The 18,371-nt window shown below is 36.4% G+C and overlaps 1 protein-coding gene across 1 annotated transcript; it reads left to right on the top strand.

Moving 5' to 3' along the window:
* Window positions 1–999: 999 nt before the first annotated feature.
* LOC104277241 (E3 ubiquitin-protein ligase TRIP12) lies at window positions 1,000–17,730 on the top strand (the record flags this gene model as incomplete). The annotated part of the gene is made up of 16 exons (XM_009873823.1): window positions 1,000–1,172; window positions 1,637–1,710; window positions 1,818–2,017; window positions 2,772–2,899; window positions 3,211–3,362; window positions 3,914–4,056; window positions 5,513–5,669; window positions 6,781–6,879; window positions 7,409–7,523; window positions 7,822–7,976; window positions 8,501–8,665; window positions 9,526–9,690; window positions 13,924–14,037; window positions 15,758–15,852; window positions 16,041–16,144; window positions 17,204–17,730. Coding segments are annotated over 16 exons (2,236 nt in total), but the record flags the coding sequence as incomplete, so codon positions are not given.
* Between the last annotated feature and the right edge of the window lie 641 nt (window positions 17,731–18,371).

The following is an 18,371-nucleotide window of genomic DNA, read 5'->3' as shown; positions in this document are numbered from 1 at the left end:
GCGGCATGATCACCTCCCTACTCCTGCTGAGAACACTATTCTTGATCCAGGCCAGGATGCCATTGGTCTTCTTGGCCACCTGGGCACACTTCTGGCTCATGTTCAGCTGGCTGTCCATCAACACCCCCACGTCCCTCTCTGCCTGGCAGCTCTCCAGCCACTCCTCCCCAAGCCTGTAGCACTGCTGAGGGTTGTTGTGGCCGAAGTGCAGGACCTGGCATTTGGCCTTGGCCCATCAGTCCAGCCTATCTAGATCCCTCTGTAGAGCCTCCCTACCCTCAAGCAGATCGACACTTCCACCCAGCTTGGTGTCATCTGCAAACTTACTAAGGGCACACTCTGTCCCCTCATCCAAATCACTGATGAAAAAGTTAAACAGGAGTGGCCCCAGCACTGGACCCTGGGGGACACCACTCGTGACCAGCCACCAATTGGATTTAACTCCATTGACCACAACTCTTTGGACATGGCCATCTAAACAGTTCTTTGTCCAGCAAAGTATATGCCCATCCAAGCCAAGAGCAATTTCTCTAGGGGAGTGCTGTGGGCAACAGTGTCAAGTGCCTTACTAAAGTCAAGGTAGAAAACATCCACAGCCTTTCCTTCATCCAACAAATGGGCCACTCTGTCATAGAAGAGGATCAGGTTTGTTAAACAGGACCTGCCCTTCATAAACTCATGCTGACTGGGCCTGATCACTTGGTTGTCCTGCATGTGCTGCTGTTGGTATAGACCATACTGTAATCAGACCTCACTGGGCTTTTTTTTTAATCCATGTAGCTTCCATTGGAAGACAGATATTTATTCGATTTGGATTCTGGTGTTCTTGTAGAATAAAATTTTATTAAAATCTCAATAGCTTATTTTTAGAGAAATAAGTTTAGAAATAATACTTTGAAAAACTGAATTTGTAAATGTATTTGTAAGCCTACTTTAATGCCTTTTTAATGCAATTATTAGATTCTTTGTGTAGCAACTTTTTTCACAAATTATTTTGAGTTTTTCTCTTAACAGAGGATCTCAAGCTTTAAAATTCTTCAATACACATCAGTTGAAATGCCAACTGCAACGACATCCAGACTGTACTAATGTGAAACAGTGGAAAGGTGGACCTGTGAAGATTGATCCTTTGGCTTTGGTACAAGCTATTGAAAGATACCTCGTAGTTAGAGGTATATATATCTATATCTGTATTATACAGTCACATGTATGTTGCTTCTTGGCATAGCCACTACTTCCAGTAGTGTAGAGTCTGTAAAAAAACATCTGAGGTTTATACCGAAGACAAATGGGAGGTACCTATAAAGGTAACTTGCTCACAGGGAAAGAGACTAAGGTTGCAGATAATCTTCCGTTTTTCTAGGACAAACATTTTCCTGTTGTAAACAGTTCAGTCTAAATACTAACGGAAGTATAGTCTGACTACCAGATTGGCTGTAACTTGGCATTTTTGATGCCAGATTTCGATACCAAAATTTGTTCTAATCAGTCTGAACCTTACTGGTTTTATTTCTTTTTTTTTTTTTTAACTGATGTATTTTGGCACTATTTTTAAACAGTGGAGTTCATGAAAGTCAGTACAAAAGTATTGCTACGTTTTCTATAAAAACAAATGAGTATGTCTTTCTTGTTTTAGGCTACGGAAGAGTTAGAGAAGATGATGAAGATAGTGATGATGATGGCTCAGATGAAGAAATAGATGAATCTTTGGTAAGCTTTTGCTCTGGGGATAAGGGGAGGGAACAGTGTGGGGAGAGGCTTAGAGGAAAGCTAACAACAAGTTTCCTAACTTGTTTTTTTTGTTTTGTTTTGTTCAGGCAGCTCAATTCTTAAATTCAGGTAATGTGAGGCATAGACTGCAGTTTTATATTGGAGATCACTTGCTGCCGTACAATATGACTGTGTATCAAGCAGTTAGGCAGTACAGTTTGCAAGCAGAGGAGGAGAGGGAGTCTACAGATGATGAAAGCAACCCATTAGGAAGAGCTGGGATTTGGACAAAAACTCACACCATTTGGTAAGTTGGCTAGACAAACTGGGGAACTATTTGTTTAGGTTCCTAAATGCATATGCATAAAGTAGAATATGCTTGCTTCCCTACCATCTCCTTCAAAGCAGTGAATCTTTGAATTTTCTAATACACTTGAGATACTTGAATCTTAGAGTATCAGTAGCTAACAAATTCTTACTTTCTAGCTCATGGGTGAAGCTGATGAACAAGAAATGGGGAATCATAAATGATAGCTGCTAGATGGAGGGAAATCAGTGTTAGGTAATGAACCACACACAACAGAGACTTTGTCTTTACTCCACATGTAACAGTCAACTTCATACTGGTTTTCATATTTGATTTCTGTGCAGGTGTATGTATTCTCTGGGCATACTTTGCAAGAAGCAGTTATTGACTTATGACTGTGCCAAACATTTTAACATTCAGCAGCGTCTTTTTCTCTCTAATATTTAAATGTGTTATTAAAAAAAACCAAACCAGCCCAACAAACCACTTTATTTTTTTGTCTGTATCTACTGTTTCTCTTCCTCCAGTTCATAGAGCTCAAAAGGACTCTGTTTTTAGTTCCCCATGACATAATTCACTTCTGAGGGCCTAGCTTCAAAGGCTGGATAATATGCAAATCCGTTGTTCTTGTCTTTTTGCTTTTAATTGTAGTTCAAGTAAAACTCTGGTAATAAAAAACTATCACCTTTTCAACTGCTTTTGTTTTCATGTGAGCATTTCACAAACACGTTTTTAACTTTAAATTACTTTTCAGGTATAAACCTGTGCGAGAGGATGAAGACGGTAATAAAGACTGTGTTGGTGGTAAAAGAGGAAGAGCACAAACTGCTCCCACGAAAACCTCCCCTAGAAATTCTAAAAAGCATGATGAATTGTGGCATGGTGAATATGTTGCATTGCTAATACACTAGATTTGTGAAATTTCTGAAAGGATGAGGGGGAGGAGACACTGTAGTGTGGGATTTTAATTTTTTTTTTTAAAGCAAGCCTAATATAAGGAAAGTAAGCATTATTAATGTGTGTGTTAAAACTAAAAATAAGATACAGCAGTTTAGTTAGCAGTTTAGTTTGGTTAGCAGTAGGCAGCTATGTGAATGCCATGACTAATACTGCCTAGGCTACTAATAATTAAATCTTGGGAAGACTTTTAATTAATTGATTTGTTTTGATAACGTGTTCTTTTTTCCTGCTAGATGGTGTATGTCCTTCAGTATTAAATCCTCTAGAAGTTTACCTCATACCTACTCCACCAGAAAACATAACATTTGAAGATCCCTCATTGGATGTTATTCTTCTTTTGAGAGTTTTACATGCTGTCAGTCGATACTGGTATTACTTGTATGATGTGAGTAGAGCACTTTTTACATCGCTTCCATACTTGTTACAGACAACTCTTTCCTGAAACACCTTAAAATAGCCTTCTTCCCATGTCTGCCCCCTCTCTGACAGAATAATGCCAATATTATCTTCTTCCTATACCTACTTCTGTATACTTCTGGTAAGATGAAGGCTGTTAATTCTTATAGTCAGTCATATTTCCTCTGTAGTCCCCATGTGTTGCCTGGTCTAGTCAAGAGGTGGCGTCCCTGCCCATGACAGGGAGGTTGGATTAAATGATCTCTAAGGTCCCTTCCAGCCTAGGCCATTCTATCATTCTATGTTAAACACATTTTTCCATGCTTTTTTATTCATTATGTTCAAAGAGCAATATTATTCCTGAAAAGAAAATAAATAGTAAAAATTACTCATCTTTTATGGCTTAGATTCTATATGACAAAAGTGACAAAGTTTGTGTTTTTTTCCTTGCGATAAGCAAACTAGAAATACAAAAAAAATCTTATCAAAGAGCATTCTGACAGCATTTCTTTTAAAGTACATTGTTTTTATTAAACACAGAATGCAATCTGCAAGGAGATCATTCCAACCTCAGAGTTTATCAACAGTAAACTGACAGCAAAAGCAAACAGGCAGCTTCAAGATCCTTTGGTAATTATGACAGGAAACATACCAACTTGGCTGACAGAACTTGGAAAAACATGGTATGAATGTTTTACTGTCTAGTATTTCTGCTTTGGATTCAGTAGGCCTCTTGGCTGAGCAGCCCGGATGCTTCATATGCTACGAGGCTTTTGAAAGTGCTGGAGGACAGTAAAATGTAGTCACAGAAGTCTTGCTAAGTTACATAGTGACGCTTGGAATGATGTTTACACCTATATTGCATAGTTTAAACCAAATATGGAGGGATAGACTAGCTGCAGAGTTGGGACTGCCTGTAGGAGTTTCTGAGCAATTTGAACTTTTCTCTTTGAAACAGCAGTACTGGATTTTTCAAGTCATTTTTTTCCTATTAAACTACTTAACAGCATTTTTGTATAGCCCTACATTTATCTTAGCATATTCAACATGATACAAAGAAAATATTTTTATAATTACTGATGAAATATAAATAATTTTTATAAAGATAATATCTATACTACTTTGTAGTATCTTGATACAGAGTATAAACTGTAAAAATCTTGACTTACTGATGTTCTTGGATTTTTCAAGCATGTTAATTGGAGTAAGATTGGTAACAATTGACTGGAAACATGTACTCTAGAGAAACTATTTCATTTTAATTTTTAAGATCAGATCTCTAAATTTCTTCATAAACATTCCAGATAAGAAATTGTGAGTATGAACATATATTCTTCTACAAATATCTATAGCAGTATTTGTTCTGTGAAACTGCCTTTTCACTTAAATCTCAGTGAGTGACTACACTGTTAACGTACACATGCCTTTGGGAATAGTAGAACTGATAAAATAAGAACTCTCTCTGGTAGTCTCTCACAGATTATTTTAAAGTGCTTTATGAAAATGGTGGAAGGTAGGATGCTGGTGCTGCTCTAGGCAGGTTCTCTTCCCCTTCAAGCCCAAATACAGGGGCTTCATCCACCTTCTTAAAGTCTTCAATCAAAGTTAAATCTACTAGTTGTAAAACAGTATAAACAAGAAAAGAATTTTTTTTTTTATATATATATATATATATGAGCTTTGCATACCCAAGGCGTTCATGTGTTTTCAGTTATTTTTTCTGGAGTTAGAATCTGTTTCTGGATTTTTTTTTTGTGGTTTCTTCATAGCACTAGAACAGACGGCCCAGGGTGGTTGTGAAGTCTCCTTCTCTGGAGACATTCAGAACCTACCTGGACACGTTTCCGTGTGACCTATTCTAGGTGATCCTGCTCTGACAGGGGAGTGGTACTAGAAGATCTTTTGAGGTCTGTTTCAACCTCTAATGTTTTGTGATTCTGTGATTTAGCCTCTTGCTCGTAAGCATCGTAACTAAGACTAAAGTGTTTTCCGTAAGACTTGCATTTGGAGGCTGCTTTCACCACAGTGTTTAATAAAGTACTAGTTTCAGGCATACTACAATTCTGTTGTGTTTTTGAACTAAATTGTAGGCATAGATGCTAGTTGAAACCTAGCTAACTAATCCAATGCTCTTTACAGCCCATTTTTCTTTCCATTTGATACCCGTCAAATGCTGTTTTATGTAACTGCTTTTGATCGTGATCGAGCCATGCAAAGACTACTGGATACTAATCCAGAAATCAATCAGTCAGATTCTCAGGATAGTAGAGTGGCACCACGACTGGACAGGAAAAAAGTAGGTATATCTTGCTTAAAAATTGAATGAGTTATATGTTTATTTTTGTATTGTCTTAAAGAATGTAATTGTGAGCAAGACTTTCTTGTAAAACATGAGGTTTTTTTAGTATACCAATGAAGGATAGGTTTGTTTTTACTAGAAGTCCCAGAGTAGAATGAAGCACAATGTCTTATAGGTGTTTGCCACTAGGTGGCAGAAGGGACTAATGTGTGGTACACTGCTTAATTTTGGAGTCTTTACATAAAGTTCATTTGTGTAGTATAGTTTCAGAAATTAGGTTACATAAGTTAATATAAGGAAATATCACAAATAAACATCTGTTTTGCTTTATGTACAAACTCAGAAGAATTAAAGCAGTAGTATTTGCACAGTTACCTGAACTAACAAAAACATGGTCCGTGTGTTCTGGGAGCGTGTTAAAGTCCTGTCACTACATAATTAAACTAAACTGGAACTGTTTTAAATTGAGGGAGTCTTACATTCTGCCTTGGCTCTGGAGAGATGTTATCTTAAAGTTCTGCTGCATAGTGTAGGTTTGCTATATGGTCTTGAATATCTCTAGAAGAAAAAAGAGGATCTAGTTGGACTAGAGTATAGCTTTCAATATGTAGGAATCCCAGTGCTGCTGCTCTTTTCTTTGGGTTTGGTGGGATTTTTTGGGGACGTTAATTTGTTTTGGTTTTTTGGAAACCTGCCTGTTTCCCTACTAGAGAATCTGCAAGGGCAGGTTATAAGATTATTCTGTTAGACTGCTGGATTTTTCTTCTCCACATACTAGTTAGAGGTATGTAACATTACATGACAACATTTCTCTGCTGCATTATAGTCCTACTGCCAGATTCTTGGCATGAGTAGTACTGTTAGTTAATACTGATACAAATTTAAGGTATTGTCTTTTCATTTTGTATCAAACACTTTAATTCTAGTCAGTTTTCATGTAGAAGCAGGAATTATTTTATCAAAGTATAAGCTTACAAATTGTCGAACTGTGGAACTCTTAGCATGGGGTGGAAAAACATGCATAACTAATTTTTTTCTTGTTGTAACTGCCTTGAGAGCTGGGACTTACAGACATAATTTCACTTCTTAAAACTTCTCTGATGTGTAGCGCACTGTGAACAGAGATGAGCTGTTGAAACAGGCAGAATCTGTGATGCAGGATCTAGGCAGTTCAAGAGCCATGTTGGAAATCCAGTATGAGAATGAAGTAAGTAATATTACTGCAGTCTAACGTAACCCCTTTTTAATGAAGATTAATACAAAAAAGCTACAACTTTCCTAGAATAACTTGGTCAGACTCTTGGTCTTTCCATTGCTGGTGCCACAAAATTTGTCTGTGAATTATCGCTAATTCACTTATTTGTTTGTGTTTTTAGTTGCTAGGAGAAGCTTTGATCTAAATTTCATAATCAGACTTATTCTGTAGAGCACAACTTTTTTCTGGCTATAAGCAAGCAACTGTGTACATTTCTTCTACCATGATCTTTAGGTGATTATTACTTTTATTCTGATATTATTCCCTCTTGCATATGGTCTTTCCAAGTGTTCTCAGTTGTATTTTAAATATTGTAGCTAGATTCTCTAGATGCTTTTTGCAGTGCAGTCTTCTTCATAGCCAATAATTACTATATTTCCAGTACTAAGTAAAGATTCTTATTTTCAAACTGACCTAACAGACTCATTTATTTATTTATCCCATTCCTTCTCCTCTCCATGAACCCTCCCTACACCTGAAGGTTGGCACAGGCCTAGGCCCCACGCTAGAGTTCTATGCACTTGTATCTCAGGAACTACAGAGAGCAGATTTAGGCCTTTGGAGGGGAGAAGAAGTGACTTTAGCCAATCCAAAAGGTAAATGTTTTATTGCCTAAACTATCAGTATTGATTTACTATTGAATTGATTCTAAGTTGATTTTAATTATGTGACCTGCTTTTATCAAAAGAGCACTTCTATTTGTGGTCTGATAATATGCCTCATGATAGTGCATGATTATATTTGTATTAGGGTATGTGTTTCTGTTTTATTTGCTTTTTTAATTTTACAAGAAGCCTTAGGTTATGTTTATGTAATAGCTGCCTTTAAACTTGCATGTGGAATGAAGCCAGTAGTGTATGTATTGAACTTTTTTCTTTCTTTCTTTCTCTGCAGGAAACCAGGAAGGCACCAAGTACATTCATAACCTTCAAGGCTTGTTTGCACTTCCTTTTGGTAGAACAGCCAAGCCAGCTCACATTGCAAAAGTTAAAATGAAATTCCGCTTTCTGGGAAAACTAATGGCCAAGGCAATCATGGATTTTAGACTGGTGAGAGTGAACTGGAAAATGTGATTCTGAAGGGTTAAATGAAATTTCAAATTCTGACTTTTTTGGAGGAAAATAGCATTAATAATTGCATGAAGTTATTTTCAGCTCTAGCAGTTTGGTGGTGGGTAGCGTGGAGAGGGAAGCAACTGAAGTATTGATGCAGGGGAAAGGTAGTGTATGTCAAAGATATTTACAGTGGCATTTGTTGAGATCATAGTAAAAATGAAAAAGAAAAAAAGAAAAGCCGTTGCCTGACGTGTTGCCATGTATTGCTCCGTTTTTCTTTTAAAGATGATTTTACTCCAGCTGCTATCTTGCTCATTGCTTTAATGTGTACACACTAGGTAGGTAGTTGTGTATTCTCGACTGTATAGATTTCTCAGGTGAAAACGCTCAAGACACGGCATTTTGGTGAGTGACAGAACTGTGGATTAGTAAATAGTATTCTAGGTCTGGTCAAGAGATAAAATAGCAGAAGATACTGTTCTGAAAGACAGTTCAATACTGAATGTTTTAATTTCCAGGTGGACCTTCCTCTTGGACTTCCTTTTTATAAATGGATGCTACGACAGGAAACTTCCTTGACATCACATGATTTGTTCAGTATTGATCCAGTAGTAGCTAAATCAATATATCACCTTGAAGATATTGTAAGACAAAAGAAAAGACTTGAACAGGACAAAACACAGGTGGGAAAGTAATGGAAGAGTGCATCTTCCACATTTGAATTTTATGAAGTAGCTGTAACTGAGAGTGTATGATACTGTGTAATACTGATGGTAATAGTGGTAAAGACTTTGTTCTAATAAAAGACTAGTAATTGTAACATTGGCTAATAATTGTAACACAATCATTTGGTAATGGAGACTGTAATATTAAACATTTATTATGGAATTCTTTGCTGTGATTAAACACAGGCTAGAAATGAATGGCTAAAGCTGCCTAAGGTGACTTTTGTTTTTGGATTACTTTGAAAAGACTAAGGAAATTAATATCAGAGGAAAAAAATCTGTCATTGGCTTTTGAACATTCAAAAGGCTTGACACCTTTTTTATACTCTCAATGCATCTGCTGTGTTACTAGTGAAGTTATTTAAAGCTTGTGGGCCTTTATTCCTCTTCACCTCACTGTCTCTCTCTCCTTTAACACTGCTTTTACTTTTCCAGCAAGAGTTGAAAACCTGGTGGATGAAAGCTGAAGAATGTCAGTTTGCCAAATATTAATGTCGTTAAGTATTCTAATGAAAAAATAGAGCCTAGAAACCTTAGCATATTACTACTGCAAGAGAAGGAGATGTGTAATTTCTAAATAAATAATAAGCAAGAATTTGAAGCAATTCCAAAATTGCTAAAATAAAAAAGTACTGTTACGATCTTTGTTTGTCCATTATCTGGTTTGTCTTGGTTTATTGTTATGCATGAAAAGTATTGAAACAAAACAAGGAGTACTGGAAATGTTGACTTATGACTTCTAAAGCCGCTGTGACTAACTTTTGGATAAGTTAATGAGAATTAATTGTTCTCACTGGTTTTCACTTCAAATTTTTTAGACCAAAGAAAGTCTACAGTATGCGTTGGAGGCTCTGACTATGAATGGCTGCTCAGTGGAAGATCTAGGGCTGGACTTCACGCTTCCTGGCTTTCCTAATATAGAACTGAAAAAAGGGGGAAAAGATACACCAGTCACTATCCACAACTTAGAGGAGTATCTCAGAGTACGTAAAAGCAAAGCTACAACTAATATTTTCTTTATTCTTCCTCAGCTTGATCGCAAGCGGTTTGTTTCCTTTTATATTTGAGTTCATTTTTGTGAACTGGGCACAGCAATAATTTTCCTACTGGTGGTTGACTCTCTGTAGTTTATTACTACAGGAAAAAAACCTGCTTGAAACCTAGGCAGTGCACCTGACTTGAAAATTTTCAAGTACATAATGAAATAATCAGAAGTGTGTTGTTTTGGAGGGATAAAATGTGTTGTGATAAGTGGAGTAATTTGAGCTGTGAACTTTAGGAATCTCTTAACTTTCCACATCTGGGTATGATAATTTATTGGCAATAGAGATTTAGCACCTGTTGCCCACACCTCAGTGGGTTTGAACTCCTATAACAGTGACCTTTTTTTGAGTCAGGCTTAAGAAAACATATGAGTTCAACTGTGAGTCAAAATTGGAGCAGCATTGTTTTTTAAAAAACAAACAAACAAAAACAAAAAAAAAACCCACCAAAAAAACCACCAAAAAACCCAAAAGAAACACACCAACACAAATCAACACATTAACAAACACCCAAACAATCAACAAAAGTAAGGAACAGGTAACAGTACAGTATTATAGTAAGTTAACTGTACACCTGCTTATCGGTTTATTCATATGTCAGAAGGGACATAAAACCTAGAAAAACAAATAGGGGGTACTGCTGAACAAAGGTAGGAAACTGTTTCTGCTTAACAAAATGTTAAATAGAATAGGTTAAAAACAGCCTAGAATAAATTAGGGAAGGCAGGAAGATGGCGATGCTGTCCCATGAAGTCATGAGTGGGATGGAGGTAAGAATGATTGATTGCATCATGAAATAAACATTATTTCAGTTCCTAAATAATGGATTTGCTGACAGGTTAGTCTGTTGCCTGGTTTACTCTGAGGACTGTTAAGATTTTCAGGCACTGATAAGAAGCATATTTAAAGCTTTATTGGAAGTGATTCAGTAAGTAAGGGGCATAAAAGCTCCTGGACATCAACTTGGAACTTTGAAGTTATTCCATAATTCTTACAACTGAATATTGAGCAGTTGCTGTTCATTTTCCAGATTCAAGCTGTTATGTGCATAACCAGTTCTCATATGTTTAATTGTTGAAAGCAAGTTCTGCTAGTTGAAAATCACTTGTAAAATTAAACATATTTGAATATAAAGCTATTTGAAGGCTTAGCAGTTGGCAATGCCAACAACTGTAGCTTGTTAGAAATGATATTTAGAGTTTCTGTTTACTGAGAAAAGCTGAGCAAGGCTGCTTTCAAGTCAGATTTTTATACAGTTTACAGTCAGGTTTTTTTCTTCTAGGTAACATGTATCAGATATCTGATGAGAAAAGCTTGCAGACATCTCAGCTGTCCTATAGTTGCCTATTGCAGGCCTCTGGTATTGTAAAGTGCAAGCAAATCACTACAGAAAGCTTGCTTTATCCTTCTCTATAAACAACTTTTAGGACTATTTACTTTTAGGACTATTTTCTTGAAAGGATGCTGGTATACCCATTTTATCCTTGTCTTTATATTCCTGCCATATACAGGATACTTTAAACTAGATCCCAGTGGTTATCATTACAGACTTGATGTCAAGGAAATAAAAAATATTTCAGAGGGAAAATTCATGTCCTTTCTATCACAAGTATGTTGAATTGCAATTTAGAAACAGCGTATTTGATTTTTCAGTTAGTCTGTAGAGCTCCCTGTGGGCCAGCTGCTGTGCCGTTCAAAAAGTTATTTTATGTGGATTACTATTAAGAGTAGTTTATAAAGCTAGAATATCCTACTGTTACTCTTCATACCTCTCCTGTAGTCATATCGTTCCACTGTCCATCTCTCTTCCCCCTATTACCACCCTTCCAAAACGATTCTCACAGGAGCTACCTTCATGAGGAGACAGAATTGTTTTCAGCTACCAGTATTAGTGAAAGGCTTTATTGTATCTTTCTTGTTTTTCTCTTTTCTGTACTATGAAGAAAAAAAGCCAACTTGCTTGTTATAAATTCATGGACAAAAAGTTTCTAGAGTGCAGGTTTTTTTGCCTAGCTATTTGATCTCCTCTATGAATCCATGAGAACATGATACATCTTAATTTTGCCACGTATTTCTGATCATAAAATGTAATCACAATTCTAAGTAAGTAACTCTGCTGCTAGAATAGCCATGCTGATGTTACAGAATGCAACAGAACAGCCTTCTGTGCTGTTGGTGCTTTCTAGCTTCCTCTTCAGTATTGCAACCTTATATATGAAAGTAGGGGTGTATCTGTCAAGGGTTAGGGCTGAGTCAGCCACTACGAGCTGACAGATGCTCTCTAACTCCTCTCCCTCCTTGAAGGGAAAAGAGAATAAGACAGAGACACGTTTTGGAAGAGAAAACTAAACCAGCTTTAATAAAATAGTACCAGTAACAAAGTAATGAAAATAATGAAATATATACCATATATACAAAACTGATATTGAACTGATGTTGAACTCAGGATTGGTATAAAAGGCAGAAGATCAGTCAGAGTCCTTGTTTTGATGCCACCCACTGAAGAGAGCTTAACCGCTGTGATCCCTCAGCTTTATACCGAATATGATGTAAATGGAATATACTTTAGTTGGTCACCTGCCCTATTCATTCCTTTCTGCAGGTGCAACCTTTTACTTCCTTGCAACTCTTTTTACTTCCTGGCACCCCCAACGTGGCACACAAGATGTAGCAATGACTGTATTCACTATAGGAGCAAGTATAAGCAAGAGCCTTTCTGCCTACCCGTCCTTGGTAGGAAGATGCTATCACTTCCAGTAGCAGACGATGCATGCAAAACCATGCTGTTTACTTCAGAACATCAGAACTGGTTTTGTTTAGCTCAGACCAGGACAATGTCTTACCTGAAATTCAATCCCTGATTCTTTTGTAAGAAAGCTTCTCAACTGATCCCAATAGGTTTTTACATCTGAGAGCATTCTGGAACAAACAACTCTTTAATTATTGGATCGGGGCTAAATATTTGCTTCAGGTGTTCAGCAGTATCTATGAAATTTATGATTATATTGAGATGAATCCTTGTATGTCTTTCAAGCTTTTCTCAGTATTCCAGGTTGGAGCTTTTAACACATTTTAAGCTAGTAGCTACAGATCTTTTACGACCAGCCTTCATTTCCTGCTAGAGTTTAGGGTATCCAAGGCAAGCATAATCATCAGTAGCACTAACTGACAAAAGAATCTGAACTTGGCATGTAATCTGCTATGTACAGTATATTTCCTAATTTAGTGGAGCACTATTGGTTGTAAGTGATTCAAAAGAATTTGTCATGTCCCTTTCTCTGCCCCCTGTGATTGTTTTCAGTCCGCTTTGGAAGATGAATTAATTTTGAGGGAGTAACTGCAGATATAAAACCAAAAAGAAAACTACACACAAAAAGCCTAGACTGGCTTACTGTCTTTTACCTTATGATTTTTAACTACATCTCAGTAACATGAAATGAAGTTACTTTCCCCCCCTCCATGTATTCTTATAACATTAAGCTACTTAATATAGCAAAAAGACTAAAGTTACTTTTCATAACCGTAAATTAGAAAAGGGACCAATATGTCTCTGTGGGCGTATCTAGTATGACACTGTCAATCATGTCGTAAAGATTTCTGTTTCAGTTGCTGAATTTTAAATGGTTATCATTGTACATAGAACATCTGGGTTAAGCTTCTAAAAATATCTAATAAATATTTACATTTGTTTTAAAATATTTTGTTAAATAAGTTCAGTTTAACCAGCTATTCTGAATTACATATGTTAACCTTAATTTATCAAAAATAAAAGCAAACAAATTTGTTTAAATCTCTGCATGTGTTGCATGCTTAGGGTATTTTAAATATAGGGTTGTTTGCTAATTTGCAGTGACCACATGAGAAAATTATGAAGTAAAAACACCACTAAAAAATGCCTGTTGCATTGCAGCAGCACTGCAGTTGCACCTGTGTAGCAGTATGAGCTTATGAATTAAGGCAGAATAAGGCAGTGCTATAGAGTAGCTCTGTGAATCAAAGTTCAGACTGCCACAACTACAGTGAGCTTGTGGGTAGGCTTCTGTAGAGGATTAATTATTTTTCTTCTGCAGCTGTAATCATTCTGGTCTTTTGTACAGTAGTGATCATTACATGCTTTATATGTTCGAATGACGTTTTGGCTTTTTTGTTTGTTTTCTCTTTCCTTCACTGCAGTTGGTTATATTCTGGGCACTAAACGAAGGCGTTGCTAGACAGTTTGACTCTTTCAGAGATGGATTTGAATCAGTCTTCCCCCTCAGTCATCTTCAGTACTTCTATCCTGAGGAGGTTGGTTAATGAGTTTTTACTAATGCTTTTATAAGCTTTTATCTATAATTATGAACAGCCTGAACAACCTAGGTGTGCACTGGATGGAGTGCGCTTGTGATGGGGTCTGATTATGTTACATTTGTGATGCCTGTTAGTAAAACTTGATGTCCTATGAATTACATACTTAAATGTTAAAGATGCCTATGTTTGGTCATTTACTTGCTGTTTTTGTTATGAACAACTATTTTCTTTAAAATTAAAAATGTCCATTTTGTCTGAGAAAATTGATTAAATTTATATCTGCAGCTCTCAATAATGGTATGGATAATTTAATTTCTTGTATTGCTGTACCTCTTTAATAGCTGTAAGATAGATGTAGCATAAGTAAGTGGGTGTAAGTGGGTGCTATGTATGTTCTATTAAAATAGTCAGGTCTTTAAACAAAACTTTAGGTAATAAGAGGAGGCTCAGATGAAGGGGCAAAGAATAAAGATAAACAATCATAGAATAATAGAACGGCATAGGCTGGAAGGGACCTTAAAGATCTAGTCCAACCTCCCTGTCCTGGGCAGGGACGCCTCTCAACTAGATCATGATACTCAAGGCTCCATCCAACCTGGCCTTGAACACCTCCGGGGAGGGGGCAGCCACAACTTCTCTGGGCAATTTATTCCAAAGTCTTGCTGCCCTCGTACTGAAGAACTTCTTCCTAAGGTCCAATCTAAATCTATTCTCCTTCAACTTAAACCCATTTCACCTTGTACTATTGCTGGACACTCTTGTAAAGAGTCCCTCCCCAGCCTTCCTGTAGGTTCCCTTCAGGTATTGGAAGGCAGCTATTAGGTCCACAATCTTCTATTACTCTGCCTTTATGGAATTTATTTGAAGACTGCAAAGGACTTGTTTGCATTCAAAAACTTACACCTTTGACTTAATGAAAAAAAGTTAAGCGTGCTCTGAAGCAGCATGTTAGCCAAGCCTTTGTGTTATTCTGCTATTCTTGATGCTTTGTGACGTAAGAGTCTCTTAAAGCTGAGATTTGTAACTGCTCCTAGTGATTTGTCTTCATCCATCTCTATTGCTACTAATTTCAAATAGTGCCACCACTTCAAGGCTCTTAAAAGTGACACGTTATTCTAGTTTCTCCAGTCTTTTACCCAGACTTCTCTGTTTTGTTGCATATGTGATGCTGTTTTTCTGTCTTGTTGTTTGGTATTGATGCTTGCTTCTACTTGGAAAATTTAATATATGGGCAGTAGTCTATTACTAATCTACCAATAAGGTTAATCAAAATGTGATCTTGTGTTCTGTTGCTGATAGCTGTTCAGCCATTTGAACCTTTTTACGAACCATCAACAGAACAGCTTGGTGTGTTGAACCTCTGGTTTTAATGAGATGGGGAGTTTACAACTCCTTGTGTATCCTAGCTGTAGAAGCCTTTAATGTTTTGGCTGTAGCCTGTCATCTCTGCTTGCCCAAGTGCACAGAAAGAAACACACAAAATAATTTAAGTACTAAACTGTTATCTGACAGATCTATGTCTGTCTAATGATTTTTTTTTTTTTTCTTTCAAAGAAGAGCTCAGAGTTCTAAAAACCAAGTGCTTGGGGTGACAGGTTGTTTTGCACCAAGCCGCTCCAGAAAGTAGAATGCTGCAATAGTAGTCAGTACAGACAGTACTTGTTCTGTCTCAGATTCTAACGAGGACATCTTACTTTCTTATTTTGTAATTTTTTAGTTGGAGCAGCTCCTCTGTGGCAGTAAAACGGACACTTGGGATGCAAAGACTTTAATGGAGTGTTGCAGGCCAGATCACGGTTATACACATGATAGGTAATACAGTCCTGGTCTTAAATAAGTATTGTCACTTGAAAATACATGCTTAAACAATCTTGATATACTGTTATTCAAGCTAAAGGAATTTGGGTTTTTTACATATTTATACATTCACTGAATATGAATGTGATGTAATTGTTTTAACTGTAAACAGAATAATAGCTTGCTTTTTTTCCCCCCCTTAGTCGAGCAGTGAAGTATCTCTTTGAAATTCTCAGTAGCTTTGATAGTGAGCAGCAAAGACTGTTTCTTCAGTTTGTGACAGGTAGCCCCAGACTGCCTGTAGGAGGTAGGTTTTATTATTACATATTGCTGTATATAATATTGTCATTATTAATGATATTTCAAGGGCTATTTCAATACGGGGAGAAAAATTACTTAACTGTGTTTTAGGGATTCATACTTGTTTGACGTGTCTAGTTTTGGAATTGGCTGGGTAGTCTTCAGGTAGAATTCTCAAACTTGATGTTAATCTATAACGCTTCATTCAATTGACTCTTAAGTTTAATTTATGTTAGATAATGTATCAGAGGGCAAAAAAATAGTTAAAATGTAAACAAAACTGAAAACCCTTAGTATGGTATTTGTTGGCTACAGGTGCCTTACATTATGACAACAACAAAATGATGCATTGCTACCTAGAAACAATAATTTTTCTAGAGTAGACAACATTAGCATAGTGATAAACTTAATTTCTCCCCCTTTTGATTTTCATGACATAGATAAGAGGCAGTGAGAAAAACTGAAAAATATTTGCTGTCTTTGGTAGGGACCATTATAAAATACACAGTTTACCATATTCTTTGCTGAACATTTTGTAAGTGAAAACAATTTATTTATCTATTCCACTATTTAAGTTCTTTGGGTTTTGGGGAAAAGAGTTGATTTTTTTTTTTTCCTAAAATAAAATAGTTTAGAGCTCTTTTGGGGAAAGATGGTGCAGACAGGATTGAGGGTTTAGAGTTTAAAAACTTTAGCTGGAGTCAAAATATAAGGTATGACAGTCATAGATAATTTCTGAGGATCTTAGAAAATATATATGAAACCAACTCTTAATATTACTAATGGAATATGTTTTTTTACACACACAGAAAACAGAATTAAAAGTAAATGCATCTAACTTATGTCTTTAATTCATCTTGGAAAAGTAATCTGTACAGACAGGACTTTAGGTATTTTTTTTTTTAAGTTGCTACCTGGCTTTATAAAGCCATATTCTAAACTTCTAGAAATTGAGATTAAGAAGTCATGAGATCTCATTAAGAAGTTGAGAGATGTGTGCTTCACTGTTAGATGTCTCTGGATTTTGAAGAGGAACAATGTTATTCATATCTTTTCTCATTTATAGGTTTTCGAAGTTTGAATCCTCCATTGACAATTGTACGGAAAACATTTGAATCTACAGAGAATCCAGATGATTTCTTACCCTCAGTAATGACTTGTGTGAACTATCTCAAATTGCCAGACTATTCAACTATTGAGATAATGCGTGAAAAACTCTTGATAGCTGCAAGAGAAGGGCAGCAGTCATTCCATCTTTCCTGATCACAATGAAAAATGCAGTGTCTACCTGTTACAGCAAAAGAGAAAATCATGATTCTTTTCAAAGTATATCACCTAATTCAAGGAAACATGTTACACCTTGTTGTAGAAAAACGGCTTGCAGATAAAAACAAAGACACTTGGTTGATACTCATTAAAGGCCCCTGTGGACTTAAAGTGATCAGGCCCTAAAAATTGTTGTGACATGGTTTCTTTAGCAAGTTCATGTTTAAATTTATTTGATGAGTGAAGTTTTTAACTTGCTTTGCTGTGTGAAATTTAAAAAGGGATGTTTTTCCAGGCTGGAACAATAAATGTCGCTGTGCAGTTTAATACTGGGCTGTGTGTATCCATCTAGCTAAGTCTAAAGTTTTTCCTCCAAAGACAACTTTTGTACATAAGTACAGAAATTAAAATACACCATGTATTTGATGAATCAGTTTAGTAGACTAGTTCTGTGTACTCTCACCTGCCTCTTACTTTACCCATCCTCACGTATTGTCTAATGTGCAATTCACTTGGTTCTTTTTGTGTGAAACATTCAATAATTATTATGTTTTGGTTAACATGGGCATTTAACTGCTCCATGGCTTTTCCTCTGATTAAGATAATTTAAATTTTACTGAAATCAAATATATATTGTCAATATAATTCAGCATTTGTAACTAGGTAGAACTTTTCTTATAGCATAGTTTTACTGTAGTGGTAGGATATAATGGCAACAGTCTTTACCAGTCAGCATTCTAGAGCTGTTTACAAAGTGATTCAGGCAGTGTAAGCCTCTTACTGGAGGCTAGGAAAAATTGTATCTTTTGTGTAGTTGAAGTTCAACAGCTTGGGCTGGCCAGTGTGTATTGTGGTAAGGCCAGAGCATTTTGAATTGATGTAAAGTTTTTTTAGAAGACAAATTAGCTGTTTCATTCCCTGTTTGAGTAAGCAGGCTTCTTGTTCTTGATCTAAGTTACTCCTTTTTT

This window comes from Apaloderma vittatum, unplaced genomic scaffold (assembly GCF_000703405.1).
Source record: "Apaloderma vittatum isolate BGI_N311 unplaced genomic scaffold, ASM70340v1 scaffold10937, whole genome shotgun sequence".
Classification (NCBI taxonomy): domain Eukaryota; kingdom Metazoa; phylum Chordata; class Aves; order Trogoniformes; family Trogonidae; genus Apaloderma; species Apaloderma vittatum.
The sequence above is the reverse complement of the archived record's forward strand: the minus strand, read 5'-3'. Positions and strand labels throughout refer to the sequence as shown.